The sequence below is a fragment of the Trachypithecus francoisi genome, unplaced genomic scaffold, assembly GCF_009764315.1.
Source record: "Trachypithecus francoisi isolate TF-2019V2 unplaced genomic scaffold, Tfra_2.0 Lachesis_group8, whole genome shotgun sequence".
NCBI lineage: Eukaryota > Metazoa > Chordata > Mammalia > Primates > Cercopithecidae > Trachypithecus > Trachypithecus francoisi.
This window is the reverse complement of record NW_022681473.1, coordinates 103,525,300-103,544,435: the sequence shown is the minus strand read 5'-3', so window position 1 is coordinate 103,544,435 and position 19,136 is coordinate 103,525,300. Positions and strand designations below refer to the sequence as shown.

Below are 19,136 nucleotides of genomic sequence, written 5' to 3'. Positions count from 1 at the left end.
TTATTATTATTATTATTATTATTGAGACGGAGTTTCGCTTTTGTTGCCCAGACTGGAGTGCAACGGCACAATCTCAGCTCACTGTAACCTCTGCCTTCGGGGTTCAAGCGATTCTCCTGCCTCAGCCTCCCAAGTAGCTGGAATTACAGGCATGTGCCGCCATACCTGGCTAATTTTATATTTTTAATAGCGACGGGGTTTCTCCATGTTGGTCAGGCTGTTCCCAAACTCCTGACCTCAGGTTATGTGCCCGCCTCAGCCTCCCAAAGTTCTGGGATTATAAGTGTGAGCCATCATGCCCGGCCACATTGGTTATTTTATAACATAAATTTAGGATAGCAAGTCTAAATTAACTGATTTTGCATAACTCACTTTATTTGATGATTACTTTGTATTTCTTTTTCCCTTCTTGTAATGATTTAAATTCCCATCAGGAATGTCTGCTATTTTTCTCCTTTTTGATAGCAACAATGCAAAAATGCATTCTGTGTTTATAAAACACATATGTTTAATTTGTAGTCCCACCACGTAATCTGATGATCGATATCCAGAAAGACACTGCGGTGGAAGGTGAGGAGATTGAAGTCAACTGCACTGCTATGGCCAGCAAGCCAGCCACGACCATCAGGTGGTTCAAAGGGAACACGGAGCTAAAAGGTAAGCTGCAGATTGCCCCACACTGAAGTAGTTAGTTTATTCTAGCAGGTATGCCTTTGTGAAAATCAAGGACAAATACAAAACATGCCCATGAAACAAAAGTATTCATTTAGATATGGTTTATAATCAATTACTAAATATGTCTGAGGCCAAAGCATAAAAGCATTTTATTGTTCTAATCCATGTCCTCATTCTGCTGTTTGAGGGTTCATGGTGATAGCTGTCACTCTACTCAGATGCCCAGAAAGAACTAAAACTGTAAACTAGAACTGTTTAGGCTAGGAAAAATTTTCATGAGGGCTATCTCCTGAGCTCAGGCTGTCTCTGTCTGTACCTTCAACTCTAATTGCTTTTGCCCTGTCTTTTGCAGAGACCTAGAGGAGATCAGAACGCCACATTTTTAGGGTATTTATTTAAAAAAATGTTGAACAGTCTTTCCTATGGTAAATTCCAGTCATTCTGACATCTATTGCACTATCAACTGTATCGACTATATGCTTTCCTACAAGAGTGGTTGCACTAAGTGGACTAACAATTTCATCTTAATTGTGAATTTACAGAGACCACCTGTCTTGTGAAATGTATGATTCAGTTGCCCAGTTCACCAGCCTGTTCTTGTGCAGTCTTTGATTTTGTGATGACAGTACAAGGCAGCTCCTTTAGCCCCATTCTGATCATCTTTACCTCTGTACTGAGCCATCCTGGGTTTGGGTCCTGGATCCACAAATGCCTGCCACCTCAGGTGTTGCATCAGATAAAGGAGACAGCCTGTACCCTATTTGACCATTTTTTTTGCCAGTTATCTTAAATTCTGCATGTATTTCTGCATTCAGATTCCTTCCTTTTCAAAGTTACCCTGCAGGTAGTACTCTGCACAAAGGTCTTAGGGGCTGAATTCCTCTAATTGTTTGACAGAAATGCTAGTGGTATGCTTCAGTTTCCTCTAAAACAAGAATAATCATATTACATACTTTATGGAATTTTTATGAAGATGAAATGAGTGAATAGTTATAAAGTATTTAGCTAATACTTGGGCCAAAGTAAGTGCTGTATATATACTTGTTAAATAAATAAAGAGCGTGAGAAAGAAAAGAATCAGCCCTTTTAGAAAGAGGATATAGAAATCTATATCTGGAAGCAGATAAATCTATGTATAACAGCTTAAATTTCAAGAAGCTTGTTCTGTTTTAATCTCCTATTTCCTAGGTATAGTTTTGGAAGGAAGGAGTTTCTCATTTCCTCTCTGCTTTTCTGTCTAAGTGAATTCAGCCATTAAATGTGTACCGATAAGTACAAAACATTAAAAGAAAGTTAATGGTGTGGCATGTTCCTGGGAGTGCTGAGTTCAGGAAGGGACTGCCTTGGCCTATTCATTCCATCCGGAAGCCTCCTCCCTCCTTTTCTGGGTGTTCTTGGACGTGTCTCCCATCTGGCCCCAAGCCCTGTATCTTACTTTGCTCTAGCCCACTGCCACTGCATTTTTGTGGTCTTCCAAAAGTCTCAGATTTTAAACATTTCAATTACAATTTCAATTATGTAAATCCATTTAGTTACTTTCTCTCTTAATTGTTGATGATGAGAGTAGGCAAAGGGGGTTGTTTGTAACTCTACTGCTTTTTGAATTACTTCGGGGATTTGGATAATATCCTAGAATTTCTGAATGGCATGACAGCCTAGTCGATATTTCAAGTTCAGATGGTTGTAGGGGTGAAAAACATTTTTCTTTTTATCTTCCTGAATACCTTGAGCAGCCAGATGTCAAAATGGCTCAACTTTCAGCTGCCTATTTCTAGGAGATTTTAAAATAGAAGAACCATACATAATATATTTCAGTAAAAATAGTGTGTGCTATTCAGACTTGAAATATATCTTAAATACTATGCTGCCAGGTTGAAAAGTCAGAAATTAAGGAAATAAACATTTTATCAGGTAACTATTTACAGATTACTCTCATTCCAAGTAACTGCCATCATATTTGTTAAAATAGCAATGTTGGGGTTAGAGGACAGAGGAGAGGACGTAAAAACAAACTGATGGAAATTCACCCAACTCTGGTGTCTTGGTACATTTTCTGTTCCCCAGGCAAATCGGAGGTGGAAGAGTGGTCAGACATGTACACTGTGACCAGTCAGCTGATGCTGAAAGTTCACAAGGAGGACGATGGGGTCCCAGTGATCTGCCAGGTGGAGCACCCTGCGGTCACTGGAAACCTGCAGACCCAGCGGTATCTAGAAGTACAGTGTGAGTACCCCAGTATCTTATTCTGAGGGTGTAGAGTTGCGATTCCGTAGAAACTCTTCAGAAGCCATTTATTCAATGCATTCATTTTATATAGTATACATAGAATTCTTATTTTTGGCAGACAAATAAAGGATTACTTTATTGAAATACTGTACTGCCGTATTACAAAGTGCCAATGAGGATTTGAAAATGCTACATTGAACCCAAAGGTAAAACTGAAATGATTTCAATCTGCTCTAACACATGACTTAATTAATTTATTTGCATATAGACTGTCATCATTTCTATGCCAACTGCAAAATCTAGGGCAATTTTCCCCCTTTTTCAATCCCATCATAAGTACCAAAGTTTTTATAGAAGGTATTTTATTCTCATTCTATGTCAGTATTTTGTTTCAAATGGCATGTCTTCCTCTATTTTAGCTTAAACTATAGCATTGAGTTGAAAAGTCTACTCTTTGGGATCATTACCACAATCTCAATGGCTTTATCAATAAAAGCTAGATCGTAGTGAGTGAGGTTTTCTCCTTACCATGCCCTGTAGACTGATTATGGTCTCCTCATCTTCTCCTCTGGACCCTTCTACTTAAGAGTTTGAAAAAGTCTTTTTCTGCACAAAGCCATTCTTATGCCAAGGTTGTGGCTAAGTAGCCAGCTTCTCACTTTGTATTTGGCTTCTGAAAAATCAAGGTGATCTTTGAGTATGCATAATGAAATGCTACCAGAGTTTGGTTGGGATGGCAGTGATTGGATGTCTGATGAAGGAAAAGCTTTATTTACCCTTTGTGAATCATTGGATTAATTTCCTAGGGCTGCCATAACAAATTGCCACAAACTTGGTAGCTTAAAATAGCAGAAATTTCTTTCCTTACAGCTCTGGAGGCCAGAAGTCCAAAATCAAGGTTTTGGCAGGACCACACCCCCTCCCCTCAAAAGAATCTAGGGATGGATCATTCATTGACTTTTCCAGCTCTGGGAGTCCCAGGAGCTCCTTGACTTGTGGCTTCACCACTCCATTCATTCTCTGCCTTCATTTTCACATGACCTTCTCCTCTCCTCTGTGGGTCTCTCCTCTGTATGTTTTTATGAGGACACTTGTCATTGGATGTAGGGCTCACCCAGATAATCCAGAATGGCCTCATCTTGAGATCCTTAAGCTGACTTCATCTGTAAAGACCTTTTTTTCCAAATTCAGCTACAGTCACAGATTCCAAGGGTTAGAATGTGGACTTATCTTTGGGGGCCACCATTCAACTCCATACAAGCCCTATTATTTATCTAAATGATCTGAGCAAAATGGGGAGGCAGGAAAAGTTATAAAAAGTTGCTTCTAAGAGGCCATCCCATTCCAACCTTTTCTTAATTCCGTGAACTTGGCTCAATTTAACATTACATAATGCAGGGTTTCCTCATTAATTCATTTCATCTGCTTCATTATAAAGCTTCATTATGGGCATCATGCTTATAATTTTCATATCACCAAAACTATTGTGGTATAATGTCCCTATAATGGGAAAACAGAAATGATCAGATACTATCTAAATTAGCAGATAGTAGATGTCTTGTGATTTTGTTAATATGTAATTCATTTAAGCAAACTTAATATCCATTAACTCTCCTTGTAGGGGCCCATTAGCTTTAATAATACATTAGCTCCTTTGTATGTCCTGAGTATATATTCACCCAGTTTCCACCCCTAAACGCTTTCAGTATTTTCCCAGAATATCTTTTAAATAGAATATAGTCCCACCTACCTACCAAATTACCCTCACTCCCAAATGCGAAATATTTCAAGCGTTACACCTCTTACTCCTTGGAAAACTTGATAATGATCCTTGTAAGCCTTGGCTTCCATAATGTGTAGATTCTGGAGGTTTGTCCTTCTAAGAAAAAGGACTAAGTCTCCACATCTGAATCCATTTGGCTTCAATCTAACAAAGTACTGCTAGCCTTTAATTGCGGGAAAGTGACTCTAATGCCATCCAAAAATAAGGATGCACCAGCTGATCATTTTAAACTCTAATATGGCACCTTTTTGTGGGAGACTCTGCTTTTTTATCCAAGAAAATCATACAAATATTTTAGCCTTTATTCCACTTTTTGGAATATACATAAGGAAAAAACATTTTTATATAAAGGAAAGCTAACAATTGCAAAGCATTATATTAACCTGAATGGAACTTTGCATCTGATTTGATCATCTTAAGTAAGGTTCTCTGTGCTCAAGAAAGTTCACTACCCTCCACTCCTAGAGCACTATTGAGAACTTTACAGAGTCAGCCAGGAATTCCTTTTGTAGCTTCTTCAAACACAATTGGAATTCTCTACATCATTTCCTACCAGCTTTACTCTCCTTGAACACTAGCGGCTATGCAGTAGCAAAAAGCTTCATTCCTCAAATGCCTGAAGCACTCAGTCACTAGGCCCTGAAGTCTGATCAGTCATGGCCCAGTGCTGTTAATGGCTCAACTCCAGTGCCCCCCACAGCCGTCCTTTTTCTGCAGACAAGTAGCACCACATTTTGATGACCACGAGGAAAGAAGAGACACTTGAATACATGAGACTCCTAGAATAATTTATTCAGTAGCCAGTCTGCACGGAGGTTGAATTATTTTGGATGCCTATGAGGAGTAACATTGCACCTGTATTTTCATGTTGACTCATGCCCTTGAAGTCAGCAGTTCTTAACCTTCTGGGGATCATTGGCCTCTTTAAAAACCCTTTGATAGCTATGGACCTGGAAAAGATGAATACAATCACATATTCACCATATTCTACTTATAATCTAAGGAGTCCATTCACCCCTCAGGGTTTTCCTAAATTCAGTTATTTGAGGACCACTTGCACAAATTTGCCATGTTCATGTGTCATCTGTATTTTTACCTGATTTAGAATTTTTCTTTAAGTCACTTTATTGCTTTAACCTAACCAGGGCCTATGTAAAAATATATATTAAATTATACATTTCATTTGTTATGTATAGTGTCTAATAAACTTTAAAATAAATGTACAACTAATTTTTTTCAATGTCCTTTCCTTTGCCACCTAAAAAGATTTCTTATGTTCTCAGTGAGAAACAATTGGTTATCACTAGGAAATATTGATCCCATTCGTGGACCTCAGAGTCTACTCCAAGTAAATAAGGCTACTTTGGGGGCAAATCTTATCTAATATCATTGGTATTAAATATGCTCACTTGTTTAAGCCTGGCTGATTTTGCTCCGTGAAGGTTTATGGAAACCTCTCTTTATCCCCACCTAAGAGGAATGGATGTTTACCAGGACATGAATAGGGTTAAATGACAGATCATGGATTTGAATTCTACAGGAAGTAATTTTTTAAAAAATACTGTTAAAAAGGAAATGAAATAATGAAAACCTGCATTATATGTCATTAAATATCTTACTTTAAATATGGTGGAAAAAAGAGAGGAGGGATAAAAAGAAAGGAAGTGTTGCACTTCTCTCCTTCAAATGGAGTGCTACCATAGTGCATAGAAGACAAAGCTTGAGCTACAACTTGGAATTGCTTTTGTCTTCCGGATTTAAGTCCTAATTAATTGAAGCAGGATTTTGCAGTGTTTGTTTGTTAGGACCCTTATTTGTGATACCAGAAGAAACTGTTGTGCCCAATTATGTGAAAAATCAGCCAGATGTGTATGCTGTCATACTTTTAATAATCCTTAAGTTTTCGTTGAGTACAGATATTAATTGTGTAGTATGCATTGAAGTGATTAACATCAATGTAATTTATCATCTGGAGATTTCTGAACATAAATAAATGAGTTGTTTTGTTCAGCAAGGTGTTGACCCCTTCAGAATCAGTGAATTAAAGGCCCCCCCTTTTTTATTATAAATATGAAAGGCACCACAATCAGCCAAGTGTTCAGTTATTTGATTTTCTGGGGCATTAGCCGCTCTTCTTGTTTGTGACATTTCCCTGTTGGGTGCTCGTTTGCAAGCTCATTAATAAGGTTTTCTCATAGGAACGTTGCTGGGAATGAAGAACATACAGGAGGGCTCTTAGTTTTCTAGCTCTCATTCTGAGACTCAGCAAGGGTACAGCAGCAGCACACAGTTAAATGTTTAAAACAGAAAATAAATATGCTCCCAAGCTGGAAGAGCTCAAAGCTCTCTTCCCTTAGATGTTATGCAGAGAACAGTTTTGCTTTTTAATGTTCTGAGCTGTATGACCCTACAATCTTTCTGTGCATTTTTTTCTTGCGAATGTCTGTACAGGTGGTGTTGCCCACATTTACAACATGGTTGATTATAGCAGAGCGTGATACAATTGTAGCACGGTTAGTAGAGCTTCAGATCTGAGGGAATGTACTCTTGTCAAATAAAAACCTGTTTAAACGGGAACAGTTCACTGTCTGAGCATTAAGGGAAAACTGTCTAAATAGCATCAAGGTGGCAACACATAGTGACATAAGCTGGGAATTCAAAGAAAAGCTGTGACCCTCAGTATGGAATTCAGATTGCTTTGCGCAAGGGAGGAAAGCCTTCCTCTGGACTGGGGTGAATATGAAGCTCTTGAATTACTGCTGTGTGGCTTTTGCTTTCACCTATCATAGCCTTGCTCTTTAAAATGTTTGGCAAAAATCCTCATTTTGTGAGGGTTTTGTGTTTGTGCATATTTGAAAAAAAGAAAAAAAAATTCAGAGGTGAGTTTTGAAAGGAAGAATGAAAACAAAGACTCTAGAAATGGGTGTTTGAATGCCATGCCTGCTCTGATTATCATCTGACAGTTAATCGTATACATGGGCATCATTTTCAAAATGAGTTTTATTGACTGAGTGTAGCTAGGTATTTTATAAATCCATAGCCCTGTTCATCCAAGGTCCAGAGAAGAGTAGATTTTTTTTTTCTTTCATTCCCTCAACTGGAGGAAAATTGGACATTGAGGAGATGATCAAAACCTGTTCTTTATCTGTGCCAAAATAAATGTTTCTCTGGGTATCGATAGTGCCCTGCAGTGAAGGAGAGAGGAAAACCTGGAAATCAGAAAATCTTTCCTATTTGGAGTGGAGGATAACACATAGCTTCCAAGAGCAGCTTCGATATCAAATCCTCTCCTTCATCAATTCTGTTTCCAGGTTGTATTCTTCAAAGCATAACAGCTGGTGTTTTCAGATTTGGCCTGTTTCTCTCTGATCTCCAGTCTCTTTCTCTCTCTCTCTCTCTCTCTCTCTCTCTCTCTCCCTCTCTCTCTCTAACAGAATATGCTCTTCCTCCCACTCTCCCTTTTATTTATTTATTTTTTTAAAGCAGTGAATTGAGTTTCAGGGAAGTTATTTTAGTATTTATGATTCCTTATGAGAAATAATCAAGGAATGAAGAACCCCAACTGAAGCTAATTTTTTAACCTATTATTTCTTTGTGTTAACACAGAGTAGTGTTGGTTCCAAGTTCCTGATATTATAAGGACTATAGATTGATAGTGATACAATCTGCAGTACCAAAAGTGTCAAGAGGCTAAGTAACCAGTATTCAAAATACAAAGAGTGAGTGTTGGGCAAATACATCCTGAGCAAGACTGGAAAAACCCTTAAGTGAAAAGCCTTTGAATGCATACCCCGCAGAAAGAGGCCTCTTTTACTAAGGACCACCTCCTCTCATCTCACTGACCTTAATGTATTTGTAAAAGATGTGTCTGTGTGGCTGTGGACATCGAATACTTACATAGTGAAACCAGTCTTCTAATGTACATACTTCACTTAATGGTTTTTAACTCAAGGTCAAATTTTGATTCTGTGGAAGGTTAAATAGTTGTGAAGCTGGCCTCTAAAAATCTAAAAGGAATAGTCAAGCAACATCCTTTCTGATTTCCTGTAAAATACCACTTAGACACACACCAGAAGTGCTAAATAAATGTGTAGTGAGGTGGAAATATGTAAAGCAGAACACCTGGGCTGAACCTCCGATTTGGGGAGCTGGATTGACCTTCCAAAAGAAAAACGCAAGTATATTTTGTGATGATGACTAAGAGGAACTCGTGATCTGATTGTATTTATTTTTTAATCAGTAGTAAAGGTGGAAGGAGAAGTCCATGCCCCAATGTTTCTTCACTTTCTCATTCACTTATTCCTTCATTCACTCATCCAGTAACTATGTCTCGAATGCTTACTGTGTGCCAGTCCCTGGCACTGTTCTAGTTACCAAGACTTCAAGAAACAGAGCAAAACAAAACAAAACAAAAACCCTCTGTTGTTACAGAGGGAACAGTCTTGTACAGAAAATCTTGCTATAGGGATTTTCTTGCCCAGTGTTTGCTTACAAATGATGAAAATTGCTTCCAAGACACTGAAGAATATTCTGTGAGTGTGTACCCCCATTTAAAAAGCACTGGGAACAAAGCTTTCTGCCACAACACCGTGAGATCAAATTTGATTCTTCTGGGTAAACAGTAGTTCTAATACCCACAAACCTACCTGAAAGTTGCAGCAAGAGAAGATTGCATTCTACTGTGGTATTGGTCTTACGTCAGTCCCATCAGATTTGACTCATCCCACTCACAATAGTTCAGGCCTCTTCAAGAGCCCAGTTTCAGTACTACAATTCATAACAACAGATGTGACAGCAGGAGGTTCTTCACCTTGCAAACAAACAAAATAAATGGCAGTGAAAATTATTCATGAATGTATTATGACAATAGAAAGCAAATCTTTTGCAAGATGTTCTCTTTACCTCCTCTGAGAGCTCTGTGTGACTCCGTTCATTCACCAGTCCCAGTCACCTGGCATTGCTAGACATGGCCCTTCTTTAGTTGCAAAGCTGTCCTCTCCCAACAATTTAGACAGCCATATTGTAGGGGTTCATTCTTGCTTTGAGCTCAGACAGCCTCTAACGTTCACCAAATCTCAGGTTAATCTTTGCATTGTCGTTCTTCTCCAAACTCCAGTAATCCTCCATGATTGACAAAGACTCTTCAGTCAATTCTTCCTCACTTGAATGCACAGGGGCTGACCCAGACCCGCTACCCAGACATTCTAATATCATCTGTGCTCACGCTGCCCTTGAGTTCTCCCTGGTAGGACTTGAAACAATTAGCACTTGATCCACAAACATCAAATCCCATACTCCCTGGTGTTTCAGAATATTGGGTGAAATCTAAGTAAGAAACATGAAGAAGAGCCTGTGTCCCAAATGCAGTTACAGAAACAGATTTGCACTCAAGTCCCTGGACCTGGTTGTATTGAGCACATCAAAGAAAATATGACACCTGTGTTTCCTGATTTAGAAATTCTCAGGAAGACAGGAAGGTTGTGGGATCTCCGGGACACTAGGTCTCCCACTGGCTTGTCTCCTGCCAGGAGGAGGATGTCTTTTCCATTGACTCAGCTCTGCTCCTCTCTGCTACCCGGGAAGGGTGACATCCCAGTCATGAAGAAACTGCAAAGTACCTTTTACTAAAAAAAGGAATGCAAAGACCTCATATATTAGTGTTTGGACCTACAGAGGAGACTGTGCCTTTTCATTTACATAGGAAACTGAAATACAGGTTACAGAATCTTGAGTTTCATCTTCTGAAAAGATCACAGAATGTGGTGCAAGGTCAGACTGGCATGAAATCAATTGTAATCTGCCAGCAAGCCATTCCAACCTCTTTAAGAGTTTCCTTTTATATGTTTTTTCCCTTTATAGAGAGAGCAAAGTACATTTAAAGAAAGTATCATCAAATCAGAATGTCTTTCTAATATTATTTTTTTAATTGGTTGCTACTATAGTGTGACCTAAAGCCTCCTGGTATTTAACCCTCTGTGCAACTTTGACTAATGAACAAATTTTGTCTGCTATAGCAGTCTTGCTAAATGTCTTTTACGGGGTTTAAAAAAATTTACAGTGTATTAGGAAAACCTCAGCTCCTTCGACCTAATTGATTGGCTGTTGGTGATGCCATGTCTTTAACTGTAATGTTCTTTAAGTGTACAGACCTAACTATTTTTCTTCTTTTTATATAGCAGTTCCATTTTATAATGACATTAAGCCATTCTGAGTGATACATTTCTGGGCAGTTATTGCACTTGGGTAGAAAGTATCATCTGGCTTTTGGCCTTGTGCCTTACGACACCAACCGAGGCATAAAATGATCCCCCAGAAAATGTACTAGGCTTTACCTCATTACTTAAAAATAAATCTTGGAGGCTGGTTCTGTTTCAGAAAAGATTTGGTGGGTTATAACATTTGATTTATGAACATAATTAAAATATAAATGATGAGCTCTGGGCTATTCAGTCAGCCATCTGGATTGTTAGGTATTTTGACATATTCATATCGTAGTTAGGCTCTTCAATGGAAAATTTAATGTCCCTTAGTTCTAGAGGTGCCAGTGGAATCCCAGGGTTTCTATTCCACCTGTTAAGAATGCTTAAGTTTCTCTTTCAGGACAAAGGAAGGGGAACAGAATTTGTTTTTAAGTTTCCATCACCCAGGGATAGATCTTGGCACATAGACCTTCTATAATATTTGATTCCTAGACTGGACGAGAGGAAAGCTCATCTGCCCATGGTCAGATAATATGCCTATAAATACTGCATGTGTCAACAGAGGGGAACATTTTTCTGTATAATGCAAGCAAGACTAATGCTTACCTTTTCAGCCAGCTATTACGGTAACTGTGGCAGCTGTAGCCATAAGTAGATAGTAGATATTTCTCCAGAACTTAAAGAGTAAATTGGGAAAATCAGTTATCAAAACTGAAGGTGTATTTTTTATGATTTAGTAAGTGGTTTTTAAAATAAATTTCAGGTATAACAAATCGTTAGCTTGTTCTTCCTAATTTATGTGAATAATTGACAACTGATAAACAGCTCATTAGGAACATAAAAAAAGCATTTACTAAAACTCAGTGGGACTGAAGAGGCAGGGTGGGTTAAGTTTTTCAACACTGTCTTTATTATTGATGGAAGTTGAGCATGTAAAATCCTTAGTGCACTGTGCTGAAAAATATGTCCTCTCTGTTTGCTTGTAAATTACATGAAGGAAAAAAGAAGAAAAACAAAATCCTTCCACAGGCCAGCAAGCATTCTGCTTCTTCTTAATGAATGGCCAAAGTCAGCAGTGCATGAAAAATGTAGCCTTTCTGTAGATCAGAGATTAACCCATAAGCAAATATTACATTTCAGCCCAAATTTGGGGCTTTAAATTTAGCCTCACCCAGAATGGTTCATGGGTAAGAATGCTAGAGGTCCCCTAACTGGGAACTCTAGTAAGTGCTGCTGTTTCTGGGTATGAACTATGAGGTAGCAGGTCTTTTGTTTTCTGTGTGTCCTGTGTCATAACCTCATAACCTTCTTCTTTCATTTTTTTTTTTTGTATCTTTTTTAAAAACTGAACTTCACCAACTAGTGTGTGTGTGTGTGTGTGTTACACGACCACAAACAATAAACCCACACCTGATGCCCAGCAGTTGTAGTTAGCCTAATATGTGGCCTCTGTCTCTAAAAGGGGGTTCCCAGGAGCTCGTGAACCACCCAGTGCTAGTTCAAGGTCATCCTGTTTATTCTTCACAAGCATTTCTGCTTTTCTTTAATGACTACCTTCCCGACCCAGTTATCAGTATCTGGAAACCTCAACACCATTTTGCTCTTAAACATTTTCTTCGCCAACGTGTCCAAGAATAGAACTGTGTAACTTGCAAGGGTCAGCTGGAGTTTCTGGGCTTGTTAACTTTACGTTCTCTGGCAAGAGACTTAGCTTCTCAGAAAGCACTACCAATTCACAGTATGCAGTGCACACTGGTGGGTGAACAAGGGGGCTCTCTTAAAAGGTTTTGAATGCCATGTAATTTTTAGAGACATGAGAGAAAGATTCGTGATAGGAAAGAGACCATAAGAATGCATCTAGAAAGCAGCCATCCCTAGTGAGGACTTCCTTGTGCAGCTTATATAGCTGTGTACGGGATGAGATTGGTTGAGCCTTGCCGTAATATTTCTATCTTCTCCCTTATTCCATAGCATGAACGTTAATGAGCTAACCACAGCTTGTAAAAGGCCAAGGGGCTGTTGTTTAGGTGGTACGATTGTCTGAGAAAGTAAAACGATGGTAATTGTTTTGACCTTTCAGCCAGCCGATGCCTTGCCCTCTCACATTTATTAGTCTTGGGTACATTTCCAAAAATATGCATTTACAGAGTCACAGAATTAAATGAGATAACTGATTTAGGGATTAATAGCTTGTTAGTTCAGCACAGAAAAAAACAATCTCCTAATTCCATTCAGGTTTTATTTGTTAATGTATTTGTATATGTATCTATGTTAATTCCAACTTCTGTAGCTTCCCTCCCTATTCCCTGAACCTCCCCTTATTCATCTCTCATAGCCATATCCCCACACTGACAAACACAGTTTTAAGTAGCTGGTGGAAATAGGAATGCTTACATCTCCTTCCGAAGTACCTCAGTGCATTAGGAAGCTATACCTGGCTTTAATTATGGATTACCATTGGAAATGCACTTGGGAATCAGAAATCTATCCCAACATAGACTTCTGGGGCTGTCTCTCTCTCTATGATCTTGGATGAGCTACTTCAGTCTGTGGGTACCAGAGTTCCCATCCCTAAAACTAGGCTTTTTCTACCACCAGTGATGGTCCTAGGAGAGCAGATCCTGAGTAAATGTCAGTATTTTTTCTTTTTAATGTTTGCAATGAGATAGCAAAGACTTTTCCCTGGAAGGGCTCCCAAAATGTCCCAGTTCTTTTTCCTTAAAGTCATTTGAGTGGAATTCAGAAGTTCTGCTTTCCCATTTGAAAACAAGAACATAGAAGAGGCAAACTTATTAACATGCAGTGTCACAACATATTGTCACATAGTAATATATGATATATGATAAAATGTATCAATTCTGAGCACCACAAATATCTATGGCTTCACCTCAGCTTGAAGGCAAATGAGTTTCCTTTAGCTTGAGTGAGTTTGGAGATAAACTTCAGTGTAGCAAACTGTATTTCACAGGAAATGTTTGATGTGGCGCAGTTGGCTTGTGAATCTCTTATCTATTTGCTGTTCACTCCTTAGAGTTATTAGTCAATTTAATTTGAGCAAATGCCAGGATTACTAACTAATTAGAAGGGTGTTACTGAAGGCATCGGATGGGAGAGAGTAAGTGCTGGACTGGTACTGTGGGTTTTGAGGCAGTGTGTGAGTCTGATTTTGCCTGATGATATCATTTGCTAAACATTATACTTTGTGTTGTTGTCACACAGATAAGCCTCAAGTGCATATTCAGATGACTTATCCTCTACAAGGCCTAACCCGGGAAGGGGACGCGCTTGAGTTAACATGTGAAGCCATCGGGAAGCCCCAGTAAGTTCTGAAGGACAAGGTTGGCAGAGGGTCGTGCACAGTAAATGCCACAACACAGACGTATGCGTTCGCCAGTCCTTGGCCTGTCACCTGTCTCCTGCTGCAAAGGATGGATGGTTTTTCAGGAACTAAAGAATATTCAGTGAGAGGGGAAATAAATATCCATAGTTCTTAATGGTCAGGACTGGGAGAAAAACTAAATGCCAGCTAAGATTGAAATCTCAGCTAATTCTATTTTATTATCATCAACATGATTGTCAGGACTATTTTCTCTCTCACATGCAAGAATAATCCTAATAAATTCTTGGTGTCCCCACAATCTAATAATATATCTGCCACCTTTTGTGTTAATATCTAAGCTGCTACAAAGATGGTTTTAAGACTTACATTAAGCTGCTATGTTTAGGGCCAGCTGTAGGCAAATGAATTTGCCCTACCTTTAATTTTGCATCTTCTTCCCTCAAAGAAAAGTATCATTCATACATGACTCCCAGAAATATTTTTGTTAGTAAGGAAAAGCTCAGGAACTTTTCTTAAGGAGGATATATGTGCCACTTCATAAGAGAAAAAGAAGAAACAACTAAGACTGTTATTTTCTTGAAAGTATAAAGGAGCCACTTGAGTTGCCCTGTGAAATGATCCAAAGTGAATTAGAGGAACTACGTGTATCATCACTAATACAACAAAAAAAGCCACACAGTGGTACCACTTTAACTATGATTCAGTTTACTTAGTGGGCAGGGGACACTTCTTTTGTATTTCTAGTAAAGATTGTTTTTAACTGTTTCTGTTTCTTAGGGGAAAAAGCAAGTTGAGGATTCATGAAATGAACTAATAGGTCAATGTTGGGATTAAGGGCACTCAAACTTGAGTGGTACCCAACAAAAAACAGCATTGAGCTCCCTCTGCTGTCCCCGTAGTATGATTTTCTTTTTCCCTCAAAGAGTTTTGCTAGCCAGCATCATCACAGTTTTCATATAAAGAATTCAGAGCATCTTAACAAAGCTTCCCCAGAAATCTCTGGAAAGAAGCCTCCCTATTTTAACTAAGGAATCATCTATGATAAGAGATCAGAAAGCCAAAGAGGGCTCTGGCTGTTGTTGGTTCTCTCTTCTCATTTCAACCCTCCCTATCTTTGTACTTAGCGCTCCATGTGCTGGAATTGCCTTCCCTCTGTGCTAACCATGTGGAGTTTTAAATGACCTTTAGGAGGTGGAAAGTGGTCTTGGTTCTGTTTCACTTTCCCTCTGGTGTTCCCAAGTTATTTGGTTTTGAATGCTTCAAGCTTCAGCAGAGTGATCTTTTTCTCTTTTGAGCACTGCCAAAGATTCAGATCTTTCTTTTTGTAAACAGTTTGAACTATTCCCTAATTAGCAGCTTTCTTCAAAAAGAATCCAATAGAGGAAGAAAAAAAAAATTCTCAGAGGCCTCTTGCCACTTGCAATACCTGTGTTCGGCCACATTAACCACAGTTACAGTATATGGCTTGCTAACCTATACTTTGTTTTTGTTTTTTTCCCCTGAAGAAGGTACTGCGTTCAATTGAATGTGCCACGGGGACAGTAAATTACATGTTTCCTTCAGGACATTTATGCCAGAGAAGGGATTTGTTTGTTCCTTTCAAATAGGAACTAGTATATGGTTGTGTGAGCAAGCTCACATTACTCTACTGCTATCCCTTCTAGCATATTACCTATTTATTTTCTCAAGAAATTGCATACAATAAAAATGGTAATTTAACTTGCCATTAAATGTTGTGAATATTCTCAGCACTTACCCCTACTGATTGTTTCAGCTGTCAAGCAGCAGGACATTAGGTCTGATTGCCAGGCAGGCCCATTTGCCATTGCCTACAAGGAGGACATATGCAGTACTAATTTTTAAATAATTTACTGGGTTGTGATGACAAACCCATGTGTAATTAAAGAAAAATTGGAACTTCACATCCCATTTGAAAACTGGAATGCTACTTGACAGGGCTAACTTGAGGATCCGTTCTTCATTAAGCATGGTTCTCTTGTCGTGTCGCTGCTCCTAGAGGCAGCCGTAGGAACTGGAAGGAAGGAACTTCTGAGCTGGATCTCTGCTGTCCTTCCTTCAAAATGGAAGTTTTCAGGCACAATTCTAAATGTAGCCTCACCTTCATAGGACGTTGAGGGAAACACCTTGAAGAATGGAAGTTTTCAAAAGATACTTGGTGTGTATGCATTTTTAGCTTTGGCAAATCTTACGAAATTTGCTTTTTCCCGATGGATACAAGTGTGGTACTTTAAATCACTAAAACAAACTTGTCTCTGGTAAGCAGATGCCCTGGGCCCTAAGGGATCCATGTGGAATGCATTCCATGGTGATTAGCCTGAGAGCCCTACCCACAAGCTTGGGGCACTGCAGGTGCACACACAGGGAAAGTTCTTGCAATATGCAGGCCTTGGAGAGCCAGGAAAGAAGGCAATTTGCCAAGAAACAGATAGACATGGTGGACCAGGGCATCAAAGACAGGGTGGCATTCTGGGTAGGGGGAGGCAGGTTATGGGGAGAGGTTAAGGAGAAGAGGAAATGATTACATCTTTCCAGAATCAAAGGTGGTTTTTCAAACAGAGGCCCAAGAAAAGCACTATTCAGATATAAAAGTCCGTTCCTTTTGGTGAAACTCAAAATCCATTTAAATATCACAAGAGGCTTCTAAGCCAAGTCTTGGTGTGTTAGTAACCATCAGATGAATGCATGTATCACTAGCCAAGAACTTGATTTCTTTCCTAATTAATGGGATGTTAACAATGGGTGAGCTCTGTCCTGCCTGAATTGGTGAGAAACAACACAGCAGGGCATAAAACTAGGGCACACTTATTTGCTGATTTGTCGAAGATGAATTGGAAATAATGAGACTCCTGCTTGTGGTCTGTTCAAAGTTTTTCAACATCTGATCATGTTTAAAAGAAAAAACTGTATACCAAACAGATTTTTGGAGACTTCACAGTTGTAATTCTGTGAACTTAACATATCTCCAGTAGGTCCTCATTAATTGTGTCACCCTGCATGCGATTCATTTAGTGCGTGGGTCAGAAGTTTGATGCAGACATCTTAATGGGAAATGATAATGTGACTTGTCTTCCTCCCCTTCCCCCTGCAGGCCTGTGATGGTAACTTGGGTGAGAGTCGATGATGAAATGCCTCAACACGCCGTACTGTCTGGGCCCAACCTGTTCATCAATAACCTAAACAAAACAGATAATGGTACATACCGCTGTGAAGCTTCAAACATAGTGGGGAAAGCTCACTCGGATTATATGCTGTATGTATACGGTACGTGAGAAGATAAAATGCTCTTCTACTAGAGTCAGTCACATGGAGCTGCTTACTTGTGATTTACTCCCAAAGCTTTTGGTCAAGTTGAAAATCAAAAACCAGTTGGTTTCCTTCTAGAACTTAAAGAAGCCTGGCCTGAGGTGGACCCTAGTGTCTCCACCTGGGATAGTGACTTTCTTCTCTCCCTCTAATCATGGGAGTTTCTACTAGATTACAGTCTTTGGTCATGCTGAGAAGGAAAGCTGTGTCCTCAGGCACAAGCCATGGAGATTATGTTAGAAGTAATGACTGAAACATTCAACCTTACCAATGAGTGGCTTTTCGGCTCAGAAAGTTTACTCCCAGTGGTATTTTCCTATGATACCTGGGCTAGCCTTTCTCCTGCTTTGATGAGCAGAACTATTCTATTTTCAGCATGAGGCTATTAAATTTCAAAAGATGTTGCAAGCCAGTAAATACTCAGAACAAATACAAGGTCCTTTGTAGCTACATAAACCACCGGTAGCTACTGCTTCAGAACAAAAGCCTTTTTAAAAAAATACGTCTGTTGGCCGGGCGCGGTGGCTCAAGCCTGTAATCCCAGCACTTTGGGAGGCCGAGACGGGCGGATCACGAGGTCAGGAGATCGAGACCATCCTGGCTAACACAGTGAAACCCCGTCTCTACTAAAAATACAAAAAACTAGCCGGGCGAGGTGGCGGGCGCCTGTAGTCCCAGCTACTCGGGAGGCTGAGGCAGGAGAATGGCGTAAACCCGGGAGGCGGAGCTTGCAGTGAGCTGAGATCCGGCCACTGCACTCCAGTCCGGGCGACAGAGCGAGACTCCGCCTCAAAAAAAAAAAAAAAAATATGTCTGTTTTGTTAATACCAATTTTCAGGATGATTAAAACCTCATGAATTTTATTTTCTAGTCAACAGATATTTATTGAGCATCTACTACGTTCCAGGCATCTTAAACTTACTTCCTGTTTATAACTTACTGTTGATTTTGCGAATGGTGAATATTTTCTATTTAGTTGAGGTGTGCACCTCCTCTCTAGTTTTATAATATCAAATTAATCTCTTCTTTTCTATTGAAACCTCATATGCCAAGAAATAGCCATGAACTGACATGACAAAGAATGAGTAACCAGAGGCATCGACATTTCAATGTGTTATAAATATTTGAATAGGTGTGTGTGTGAAAGGGGCATTTTTTTCTTCATGTTAGCAGTGTAAATAATCCAATTTACAAGTATAAGTATATGTGAATAAATGTTTAGATACACATAAATTATACCTATGAAATATCCACACCATAGTGTCTTAAAACCAGGATACTTTCCTTATGAAGAAAATAGGAGTGGCAGTCCTTTTAATCAAATAGAAGCATGCTTTACACCATATCTGCGTGGATATTAAAATATAATCCTCAGCCTATACCTGAGATTTTTTTCCTAGCATAATGCAAAATTAAAAGATCACATCTAATCACCTTATTTGTAGACTTCTGAAGTATGTTTTCTCTTTATGCGCTACCAATGTTGTCTGTAGTTCACACATGATAACATTAATTCTCCCAGTAGTTAAGGAAATCCATGTGAAGCGAACAGCTTTTCTACGTAGGTGAGAGGGGGCACAGCATGGCC

General features: G+C 39.2%; 1 protein-coding gene across 6 annotated transcripts in view; it reads left to right on the top strand.

Annotated features, from left to right (window-relative positions):
- CADM1 (cell adhesion molecule 1) overlaps positions 1 to 19,136 on the top strand; it is a 336,635-nt gene that overhangs the window by 278,064 nt on the left and 39,435 nt on the right. For all 6 annotated transcript variants that reach the window (XM_033207453.1, XM_033207452.1, XM_033207450.1 and 3 more), the window contains exons 4-7: positions 520 to 657; positions 2,740 to 2,898; positions 14,104 to 14,203; positions 17,334 to 17,506. In XM_033207453.1, the coding sequence (XP_033063344.1) occupies positions 520 to 657; positions 2,740 to 2,898; positions 14,104 to 14,203; positions 17,334 to 17,506 (570 nt within the window). The remainder of the gene's footprint in view (positions 1 to 519; positions 658 to 2,739; positions 2,899 to 14,103; positions 14,204 to 17,333; positions 17,507 to 19,136) is intronic.